Source organism: Pelobates fuscus, chromosome 5 (genome assembly GCF_036172605.1).
Source record: "Pelobates fuscus isolate aPelFus1 chromosome 5, aPelFus1.pri, whole genome shotgun sequence".
In the NCBI taxonomy this organism is placed as follows: Eukaryota; Metazoa; Chordata; class Amphibia; order Anura; family Pelobatidae; genus Pelobates; species Pelobates fuscus.
The window spans coordinates 370038449-370050532 of NC_086321.1; the positions used below are offsets into that span (position 1 = coordinate 370038449).

Here is a 12084-nt window from a genome sequence, read left to right on the forward strand (position 1 = left end):
TTATAAACTGCAATAATTACTTTGCAGGGTTAAGTCCTTTTGGCTTCTTAGACGACTTTTGGTTGTCTAAACGACGCTGGACTTTCTCATGCTATGCATGAGGACCTCCAGCGTCGCCGGAATTCCCATAGGAAAGCATTGACGTCCGCGCATGCACATAAGGTCTCCCCCGCTGGCGGACGTCGGTGGGAGAGGAGCATGGGTGGAGCCTGACATCGGGGCTGGATTCAGGTAAGTGACTGAAGGGGTTTTAACCCTCTTCAGCGACGTGGGATGGAGGGCACTCCAGGATTCTACAGTGCCGGGAAAATGGGTTTGTTTTCTGGCACTAGAGAATCCCTTTAATGGAACTCATGTATAGATCATATCCCTGCAGTCTCACTACTCAATTATCTGCCATTTAGGAGTTAAAGCACTTTGTTTATGCAGCTCTAGGCACACCTCTGTACATGTGACTGCACAACCTTCCTAAACACTTTCTATAAAGTGTCATCTATTGTTTATACTTCCTTCATTGCAAATTCTGTTAAATTGAAGATTTCTCATTCCTTGCACTGTTAATAGCCTGCTAGACAGTGCAGGAGCCTCCTATGTGTGATTAAAGTTCAATTTACAGAGCAGGCGATAAAACTATTAAAGTAAGTTACATGTGATGAAACCAATTGTTTTCATGCAGATTGAGTCACAGCCAGCATAGGTGTGGCTAGGGCTGCATAAACAGAAACAAAAGTGGTTTAGTTTCTAAATGGCAGAGTATTTGCAGTGAAACTTCAGAGGCATGAACTATACACCAAAACTGCTTATTTAAGCTAATGTTGTTTTGGAGACTATAATGTCCCTTTAAATCACTGTGTACATTGGTTATAACACAAAGTATATAATATATAATAATGGAGTTACTGTGTATATTGGTTATAACACACAGTACAGTACATAATAATTACGTCACTGTGTATATTAGTTATAACACACAGTATATAATAATTACGTCACTGTGTATATTTATTATAACACACACTATATAAGATATAATATAGTAATGGAGTCTCTGTGTATATTTATTATAACATACTATATATTAGATATAATATAGATATAATATAGTAATGGAGTCACTGTGTATATTTATTATAACACAGTATATAAGATATAATATAGTAATGGAGTCTCTGTGTATATTTATTATAACACACACTATATAAGATATAATATAGATATACTATAGTAATGGAATCACTGTGTATATTTATTATAACACACACTATATAAGATATAATATAATAATGGAGTCACTGTGTATATTTATTATAACACACACTATATAAGATATAATATAGATATACTATAGTAATGGAATCACTGTGTATATTTATTATAACACACACTATATAAGATATAATATAATAATGGAGTCACTGTGTATATTTATTATAACACACACTATATAAGATATAATATAGATATACTATAGTAATGGAATCACTGTGTATATTTATTATAACACACACTATATAAGATATAATATAATAATGGAGTCACTGTGTATATTTATTATAACACACACTATATAAGATATAATATAGATATAATATAATAATGGAGTCACTGTGTATATTTATTATAACATACAGTATATAATAATGGTGTCACTGTGTATATTTATTATAACATACAGTATATAATAATGGAGTCACTGTGTATATTTATTATAACATACAGTATATAATAATGGAGTCACTGTGTATATTTATTATAACATACAGTATATAATAATGGAGTCACTGTGTATATTTATTATAACACACACTATATAAGATATAATATAGTAATGGAGTCACTGTGTATATTTATTATAACACACACTATATAAGATATAATATAGATATAATATAGTAATGGATTCCCATTGAGGCCCATTCTATAACTGAGGTCTCTCAGTGCAGGCGGTGGGCGTGGCTAACACATCACCAGTTGGCCACCGCTTTGCCAGTCACGCGAACGCTGCGCCCTGGTTGGCCGGATAAGCTTGCCCTCATTCAAGATGGCGGCCGCAGCCCCCGCCCCCCCAATAGCGGAGTGATACTGGTGACGTCGGTGACGCAGGGGGCGTGGTTGCCGGCTCTGACCAGTATATAACCGGCAGCCGGGCATTAAGCTGCTCCCCTTTCCCTGGTAACATCAGACACGGAGTCCCCATCTTCCCCCTGAGATCCTCTCACACCGGGACCAGCAAACACCCACCCACTCTCTCACCAAGTAACCCAGCTCCGTATCCGTCCGCAGGACCCCGCTCCGGCCTCATCATTTTCCCCAACATGCCCGGATACAACGACCGAGACCGCGGCCGCGACAGAGGGTGAGTCCCCGCCCGGGGGTTATTAATCGGGTTTATGGGAGGTTTCTGACAGGGATTATATTTATTGGCGATTTCTGGGTTACACCGATATTCGGTGCCGGTTCGGTCGGGGTTAGACCGGTTGGCGGTGCCGGTCAGTGAGCTGTTCGGTCCCCGTTGTGGGGTTTCGGCAGTGTATTCGGTCGGTGTGTGGCGGTTATAGTGTTTTTATTAGCGGGGTAATTCCCGTTATTCCGGGTACCGCTCGCTATACTGAGGCCGGCTCGGTGAGCTCGGTCCCCGCCGTGTCCCCCTCCCCCCCGAGGTTTCCCACCGCGGGGCCGAGCGCGGCTCGGTAATGCGGTTTCCGCCATGCGGCTGACTAGACAAAATGCCGGCTTCTTTGTCTGAGCACAAAATGGCCGCCGGGCGGGAGCTGCGCGCAGGACACGCCCGGTGGGAGGAGCCTCGGCTTCTTTTTTGTGTGAGGATTGTCTCCCAGGACACGTGTCCTCGGCCTACGCCGCAGAACTACACCTCCCATGATGATCTGCCGGTTCTCGAAGGTTCCAAACCGTTATGGGATTTGTAGTTCTGATTTATTGTCTGCTCATTCTTGGCTTAGCTGCTGGCAGGCTCAGTGTTGGGCTTGTGTGGTGGCCTTTGTTGGGGGGAGGGTGATCTGCAGTCCAGATGTGGTGGACTACATCTCCCATAATGCTCTGGCAAAGCTTCAGATGATGTTTAATTCATGACATCTGCAGTGCTGATGGTTACCTGGCCCATGTAGGCTGTATGGGGAGCTGCTCACTGTAATACAGTAATCTCAGTTATAGTGAATTTCTTGGATGGAGTCAGATCATGGAGGGTTTATGGGAAAGCTGTCCCAGTCTAGTTGGATACAGGACTTTATACATCGTGGACGGTGTGTGTACTCGTCGCCCATATATAGACCAGGACCTTACATACACCGTCCACCATGTGTAGCCAAGGAGAGATTTACCAGTACTAGCTATATACAGGACTTTACATACACTGATCTCTGTTCAGGTGTATACATCGTGGACGGTGTATGTAAAGTCCTGTATAAAGCAGCATTGGTAAATCTCTCCTGGGGTGTATAAAATGTCTAGGGGAGTGATATGGCTTATATTTAGGGTGTACCTGATTTGGAAGTTACTGGATCATACAGTATTAACCAGAGGTCCGATCCATCTGGTACAGTAATACTCTGTAAAATTGTCTGGAACAGCATTTTTCTGTAGATTTTGCCAAGGCATTTATGGGAAGACTAGAGGTGGCGCTCCATAAACACTGGGTCCATGGCAGTATATGGATCCTTATCTTAATATACAGATCTACCTGTGTGCTGTTCTGGGCACATATATGGTGGTGCCATCCCATTTACCTCTGCCTAGTGGAATCGTTGATTCGCCTTCTGTTTGTAAATAGGGAGTACTGAAGGTTCTGGCCTGGTTTAAAATGTAGGCTTTTATAAACTGCTTTATAATTTCATTATCGCTGGCTTGAATGGCTGTAAAGGGGCTAAAGCTGTGGCTGGTTGTTTTATTCCATTTAACTGTTGTGGTTTTTTTTTTTTCCCTTCCTTGTGCCTGGCAGAGGCTATTGCTAATTAATGAAACACTGTTCTTGCCTCTGGCATTCTGGCTTCCTTGTTTGTCTTGGAAACCATTCAGATTGGTGCATAATCCAGGAATGCGGTCATCGAGTATTGTATTGCGTAGTCTGGAAGTGACTCACTGATGGGTAGAACTTCCATGTGCTCTTGCATAATCGGTCTAAGGTTTAACTTCCTGTGTCGCAGGTATTATCTGATGCATTCATTTAATACGAGTTAAAGGCTCACACTAAAGATATCTCATTTGGCTCATCTTGGTTGTTACGACTTGGACTTGTTGCGTATCACAGGAAATTGGAAGATTTCTCACAATCTGTGTCAAGCTTACATTTTTAAGTACGAGGCTACTAGCCCTGCCTTAAAACAAATTAACTGAAGCTGCAAATAAAGCCTGGAGTCCATGCGTGGTATTCTCACAAAGGAATTTCTTCCTGGTTGGGTTACTTTATCAGTTTCTAGTGGGGATTGAAAAATGTAGCTTGATACAGGATGTGTTTAGTTATAACTTTTTATTTTTTATAATTAAGTTGGTCCCATAATAAACACGCAATTCATTTTCAGTTATGGAGGTGGCCCTCGTTTTGGTGGGAGCAGAGGTGGTTCCTCAGGAAAATTCGGAAACCCTGGTGAGAGGCTGATGAAAAAGAAATGGAATTTGGACGAATTACCTAAATTTGAAAAGAACTTCTACCAGGAACATCCAGATGCCGTCAAACGTTCACCGGTGAGTAACTGTAAATCTTTAGATTGTCATGCTTCTAATTGAAAGTTTCAGAATATTCTAATTTTATCATAGGGAATGGGATACAGAAGCCATCCTGTTTTAACAAAGGACTATGCAAAGTTATATGCAAGATTTGACATGTTTTGTAGGTTTATTCTTTGCCTGTCCCTTTAAATTTTACCATCAATAATAAAAGTGAAACAATACTCCTGCATTGTCATGCTTGGTGGCTTTTTAATGTACGAACTTTAGACTAACTACATAATTTGTCTTGTGGACACAGGACATACTTGAATGAGAGAAATCTCAATGTAGATTTCCTGGTAAAATATTTTATAAATCTAAATTTAAACAAAGAGATTGAGCTAATTTATAATACAAACGTAGCTTTAAGGAATTCTACCTTAATTGTCTCTAAAATTATTAAAAGCACATGTATAGTTGGCTCCAGGCTCAAACAGAAAATAGCCTGCTATTCTTTCAGTAACCATGTGTTGCTGAGTCAGGTTGCATTAATGTTTGCGTAGAAGTCTAAATATTTCCACAGGAAAAATTGAATTCATTATGTAGTGGTGACATCACCATGGTTGATGCAGAGTTCTAATGGCTTTTCTGAGAATTGGTGGGCTAGAAACATTTCCCTATTGCAGTTTAACAGGAGTCCACTTAGTGGGACATTTCTGAGGGAGTATTGGTGTTTAATAACTTTAAATACATTTGTGTTTGACTCAACGTGGTCCTTTACAGGAATGCTATAGTGCTGGATTAATGATTGTCTCTCCTGCTTCCTTTGTGGAGAGAAGGCTTTTGAAGTTACTATTTTCCATTGCTGTGCCTGTTTATAGCTGCAGCAGGCTCGGCTTTCATGGCTGATATCATTAAACATGGTTATCACAGCCAAACCTTTCACATCGGGAGGCTATTGTGTATTACAAATGCAGCACAGAGATAGGAAGTACCTCTAGTGGTTGTCTGCATTACTGCCTTGTAACTACTCTAGTGGCAGTCACTGACACTGTCCTTTCTCTGAAAAGGCAGTATTTGCATTGCTCGCAAACAGGGACAGGCTAGACACCAAAACCACTGCACTAACCTGTGGTGGTTCTGTGACATGTGTCCCTTTAAATGACTTGCAGCACAATTGTGCCCTTCAGGTTTCCCTGTATCATAAAGCCCTAAATGTTTATAATTTTCTTTTGCAGCCAGAAACAGAACAGTTCAGAAGAAGCAAGGAGATCACTGTAAGAGGATTTAACTGCCCCAAACCAGTCCTTCACTTCCACGAAGCAAACTTCCCAGGTAACTATTGGCCTCTGATGGCTAGTTGAATTCCATTATGGTGGCATAATGTGTCCTGTGCATCTTTCTTCAACCCTGACCTTTTATTTCTTGCAGCAAATGTCATGGAGACCGTCAAACGTCAGAACTTCACTGAACCTACTCCCATCCAAAGTCAGGGCTGGCCAGTAGCTCTGAGTGGGTTAGATATGGTTGGTGTAGCCATGACTGGTTCTGGAAAAACACTTTCTGTAAGTAATTAGACTATTTATTTTTTTTTTTTAATTGTCATCCCTGCAAAGAAAATCTTTGTTAAATTGTGTTTTTTTTTTTTTGCGCAGTACCTTCTCCCTGGAATTGTTCATATAAACCACCAGCCGTTCTTGCAGCGTGGTGACGGACCAATTGTAAGTATTGCTGAGCTGCAGGTTTTCCTATACATGTAATGTTAATAACTACAGCAGAATGGCACAAAATGCCTGCGTCCCTTCATGGCTTTGTTTATAGCGCAACCTTTTTTCATCTTATATTTGAAGTTAATTTAGTACCACTTTGAATGTGAAGGTCCTCTTATGAAATGCAAATAGTACCTAAAAACTGAGGCTGTTAGTGGGCATTTACATAACGACCAGTAAAAGATGAAATATTGTTTAAATGTTGTATGCACCGATGAGACGATGTGGCTCTAATTTTCACTTTCCTTGTAGCTCTTGGTGCTGGCGCCTACTAGAGAACTGGCTCAGCAAGTACAGCAGGTGGCAGCAGAGTATGGAAGAGCTTGTCGCTTGAAGTCCACCTGTATTTATGGGGGTGCTCCTAAAGGACCACAGATCCGTGACTTGGAAAGAGGTATGAAATCTGATCAATATCTGAGCAGTCACCTATTGTGCTAATCTGGAGATGAAGCCTAACTTTATTTTTTATTTTTTCTGCAGGAGTTGAAATCTGCATCGCAACACCAGGCAGGTTAATTGACTTCTTGGAAGCTGGAAAAACTAATCTTAACAGATGCACATACCTGGTACTCGATGAAGCTGACAGAATGCTCGATATGGGTTTTGAACCTCAAATAAGAAAGATTGTGGAACAGATCCGGCCTGATAGGCAAACACTGATGTGGAGTGCTACCTGGCCCAAGGAAGTAAGGCAGCTTGCTGAAGACTTCTTAAAGGATTATGTCCACATTAACATTGGTGCACTGGAACTAAGTGCAAACCACAACATCCTTCAGATTGTGGATGTGTGTAACGACGGGGAAAAGGATGACAAGTAAGCACTAACTGAAGCAGGGGGGGAGATAATATCTGCATTAAAGCCACCTGTTCTGTAAATTATAATGCATCTTGTCTTTTTAGGCTTGTCAGACTGATGGAAGAAATTATGAGTGAAAAGGAAAATAAGACCATTGTCTTTGTAGAGACAAAGCGACGTTGTGATGAACTCACACGCAAGTTAAGGAGGGACGGGTAAGTGCAAGTGTGGCTGTCCTGATTAAATGGCCTAGTTTTGGTCATGTGGACTTGCGTTAATGCTGCCTTTGATATAATATGGGCTAAATCTGCATCTGACTTGGTTCATGCCTGGTTTGTGTACAACATTGGCCAAATCATATTGCTTTAATCTGCATGGTAAATGTACTCTGAAAGCTGGTGTACTGTATAATCTCACTCCTTCACTGTCTTGGTAAAGGCTACAGTAACTTTAGTGCAGATTAACTCTTTTAAACACATGTAAAGGCTTGCTGATATGGCTACCTTTTGCCAATAACAGATTTTTATTTTTAAATCTCTTGTCTATATATTTCTCTACACTTTCTTTTTAAAGGCAGTTATGGCTGTGTTCTCCGTAGGTAAACAAAACGAGGCTCCCTTTCATTCTCCATCTTTGAAGCCTTGGGATAGTGTCCTAGTTGAAGCAAATATGCGCTGTGCATATTACTTTCATGGAGTATTTATAGAAGAAAAATCTAAACACTGCCATTTGTGTTGTTTTTTAGGTGGCCTGCAATGGGCATTCATGGCGACAAAAGTCAGCAAGAACGTGATTGGGTTTTAAATGGTATGTGTTGAATTTAATTCTAGTACAGCTCTTGTATCCTTTGTAGAGTGCATAACGTCTAATGACTTTTTTTTATTTTTATTTTGCAGAGTTTAAACATGGTAAATCTCCCATCTTGATCGCTACAGACGTTGCCTCTAGAGGTCTAGGTTAGTATGAAATGCAACGGCTACACTTTGCCTAAATTTCTCTATATATAATTTTTTTAAAGAAAGTTATTTGCTTTCTTTAACCTTTGCAATTCTCTTGAGTTTTGTTTTTCACAAAGGTGCGGTCTTTGTGGCAAGGCCTAGGCATGACATTCGGAGGATTCGAGGGGGATGGAGGACTAGTGGAAACCGGCTGGCTGCTTCCAGTCGAGTAGAGAGGTGGAAAGCTGAGTATTGTGTGCCAGTAATCTTCAAAAGGCCGAGACTCTTAAACCCCATCAAAAAACTGCAATCCCGTAAACTGATCCCTCATGCCACGTGATTCCCGGTTCCAACTTTGCATGCTTGTCATTATGAATTGCTGTTACTCGTAAAGCACCCGGCTCTGCGACGCAGGGTTTGAGAGTTTCAGTGAGGGCTGTCATGTTGGAGACATACTGCCAATAGTTTTGGTTCTTGACAAACCGGGAGAGCAGCTTTTTTGTTCCTTTTGGTTCTGAGCCTTTTGTAGACAAATTGGTGAGTACTGGCACATGAGTGTATAGAAAGGGGGAAGCAGCGCTCCTCGCCTCTGCAAACTTTCACGATCCTCCCTCACCTGTACCGTAGTCGTCATGTCGAGACCTGCCAGAGAGGGGCCAAATTCTCAAGTGAACGCTGGCTTCTTGGAAGCGCTTGCCTAGACAACACACAATGCATTAAATAACTTCAAATCTCTAGTTCTTGGCTTTGGGTGGCAGGGAGGGACATCAAGATGTGTTTCTTGCAGCTGCAGTTGTAAGGTCTGGGCAAGACAAAGCAGTGGGTGGCCAGTTTTGAGCTTATGAATGTGTGAGGGGGACCACATCCAATTTTCTTGAAGGTCCTCAGTAGGAACACATGGAAGCTGCCGTGAGGTTTAGTGGCCGTACTGCGGAGAAGCAATCAGATGTCACTTGACTATTAGTATGGGATCTGTCTCAGTGGGAATAACATGATCCTGGTAAGCTTTGTGTATTTTGGGCAGAGATGTATGTTCCCACCTTCTCCTAGTCTTGGGGTTCTTAACACTTATTCTTTTCAGCCCTGTTTCCTCGTTAAAATGCCAGTTGTCTAACTAATCTCTTTGGTCTGGCTGTGGTGTGCAAAACCCGATTTTGCTTTCCCTCTTGCCACACTGCCACACTTTACAGATGTGGAAGATGTGAAATTTGTCATCAATTATGACTACCCAAATTCATCAGAAGACTATATCCATCGAATTGGAAGGACAGCCCGTAGTAGCAAAACAGGCACTGCCTATACCTTTTTTACGCACAATAATCTAAAGCAAGTGAATGATCTGATCTCTGTGCTCCGTGAGGCCAACCAGGCAATCAACCCAAAGCTCCTGCAGCTTGTGGAAGACAGAGGTAAGTGACCGTTCTAATGTATATATTCTTCCTGTCTCTGTAATGGATGGTCTAGCACTTCCTCTAAATCAGTTTTTTTTATGCCATATTTTGCAATTGCTGAAGTACTGACTTGACACTGCTCTGTAATATCCCTAAACTTGGCTTAGTCACACTGGGCTTGTATTTTACAAAATCAGCTCTTCTGTGCAGTATCTAAAACAGTGAGGGTATTTTGCACTTTATTCCCTGAATGAACCGCATACAATGCTATTTCAGAATAAACCTTGACCAATTTTCATCATGCTGATCCCCATCCAATAGGGTACTGTTAACTAAAACACCTGCACTTCCCCTCTGGTTAAACTATAGCACTGGGTAATGCCTGATGTCTTTAACTCTTAAGCTTGGACTAGGTTAGATTTGTATGATTCTAAACACATGTAAACCTTGCGCTTATGTCTGCAGGTCGTTTCAGAGGAGGACGAGGAGGAATGAACGACCGACGTGACAGATACTCTTCAGGCAAGCGGGGTGGTTGGGATAGGGAAAACTACGACCGTGGGTTTGGGGGCAAAAGAGACTTTGGAAACAAGTCACAAAATGGGTTCGGAGGACAGTCTTATGGCAATGGTAACGCCTATTCAAATGGCTTTAATGGAAATTCTCTACAAGGCTTCCGTGGCGGAGCTCAGACAGGCACCTTTCAAAACTTCAATGGCAGTCAGCCGTATGCACCCGCCATGCCAAATGGAATGAACCAGCAACCATACACGTATCCTACCGCAGCCCCAGCAGCTGCTGCCGCCCCAATGTTGGGTTACCCAATGACTACAGCATACCCCCAGTAAGCTGTAAACGCACTGTTTCTTTTTTTGTTTCTTTTTTGTTTTTGTATTTTATTTTCCATACTTGCTCTTTATATTGTGTTTCAGACCAGAGTAGTTATTTAAGAAAAAGTCTCTACAGTAATGCAGAAATATCTGCCAAGCAGCAGTGACTGTGTTGCACTTTTTCACTATTTAAGTTAACTGTTTCTCTACATTCCTGAAGCAATTTTAGTTATTTTTTTGTACTAGGAAAGCCAGTGTTCACATGTAAATGTACAGTGATTTTGAAGTACTGTAATGGAGGCAGTGCATGGCCTTCAATAAAGATCATTTAACTCAATGTTTGTGTCGTTTCTGAGATGGGTTTAAAGGATAATCAAATGATAGGATCCTAATGGCTTCCCTTGCATGAAGTCTCCATGGGACCAGAATGGTTCTGGGTTGGAGTTGTGGTGGGCAATGCACAGTACTCAGAGCAGTTTCCAATTGCTAGATCAGGGGTTGTAAATCATGGCCCTTCATATTTAACTAGATTTCTGTTTGCATAGCACCCATCAAAATGGGATGTCTGGACATTCTGCAACCAACCTGGTGCCAGATGGAGAAATGTTAACCTTTGGTGTGGATTCATTGAACTCTGAATGTGGCTGCTGCACTTGAGAAAAATGGAGCCACCATGGTTTTTATCTTAACATCTGAGGGGTGGGCACACTTTGGAATTCCAGATGTTGTGGACTACATCACCCATAATGCTGAAAATGCATCATGGGGGAGGGGGGGGGGTGTACTCAAAATAACTGGAGTGCCAAAGGTTGCCTATGCCTGCACTAGGTTGTAGATGTTCTACTTCCAAACTGCAACATTTTTAGGCTGAAGGCTTTACTTGATGCCCCAAACTAGACTAACAGTGGTTCTCTGAATAACTTCCCACTGGCCAGGCATCAAACGCCTGCATTGGCAAGAAACAAAGTGTATATAATGCTTGCATTGGTAATAACCGTTTCACAAAATGCTGCTTACTCATTACAAGCGGACATTGGATTTTTTTTTCCCGGGCTGAATATTTGATTAGATTAAATGCATGCACACAAATTCTATTCTCCCCCCTACTCCCAACCAGCTTCAAAAAATAGTATTAATCACTTGAGTGTAAAGTGTAGATCAGCTAGGAGGATCTAGGAAGGATTGGACGAATGGTGAAAAATGACTGATTCTGTATGGACTGCAGAGGATAAACTGGCCTCCTCCACAATGTATAGCTACAGCTGACTAAGCATTTATGTATTTTAGAGTGGGTTCTACTTTTACTCTTTTTAAAAAATAAAATAAAAGCAGGTGAATTGCGTTTTGATACACTTCCTAGTCCGCTGTCTGTGGCTTGATACAGATTTAGTTACCGGTTCTCCAATCTGGTCTGAATATCCATTATTTCTGATGGAAGCACGTCCAACTCAAAGGCTAACACAGGCAACAAACAAGGTTTAAATTTATGTGGGCTGCAAAACAAACTTCAATTTTCATAGGAACATAGGTTTACTTTTCTGTAGTCCATATAAAGCGGTTTTATGACTGTCTTCAGGGGTGACTGACAGGATGAGTTAAGGGGTGACTGACTGGGTAGAGCTGATATAGATTCTTTTAAGCAAACAAATAAGTTTGAATGACTATCTGTTCCTGTCCAAATTAGAGATGATTAAATTG

General features: G+C 41.4%; 1 protein-coding gene across 1 annotated transcript; it reads left to right on the plus strand.

Annotated features, from left to right (window-relative positions):
- The first annotated feature begins 2148 nt into the window (after positions 1 to 2148).
- Positions 2149 to 10723, plus strand: DDX5 (DEAD-box helicase 5). The gene is made up of 12 exons (XM_063456149.1): positions 2149 to 2356; positions 4536 to 4698; positions 5901 to 5997; positions 6094 to 6227; positions 6318 to 6383; positions 6684 to 6825; positions 6912 to 7245; positions 7332 to 7442; positions 7973 to 8034; positions 8124 to 8183; positions 9356 to 9574; positions 10022 to 10723. The coding sequence occupies exons 1-12, from the start codon at positions 2316 to 2318 to the stop codon at positions 10402 to 10404; spliced, it is 1812 nt and encodes a 603-aa protein (XP_063312219.1). The 5' UTR covers positions 2149 to 2315; the 3' UTR covers positions 10405 to 10723.
- Positions 10724 to 12084: the final 1361 nt, after the last annotated feature.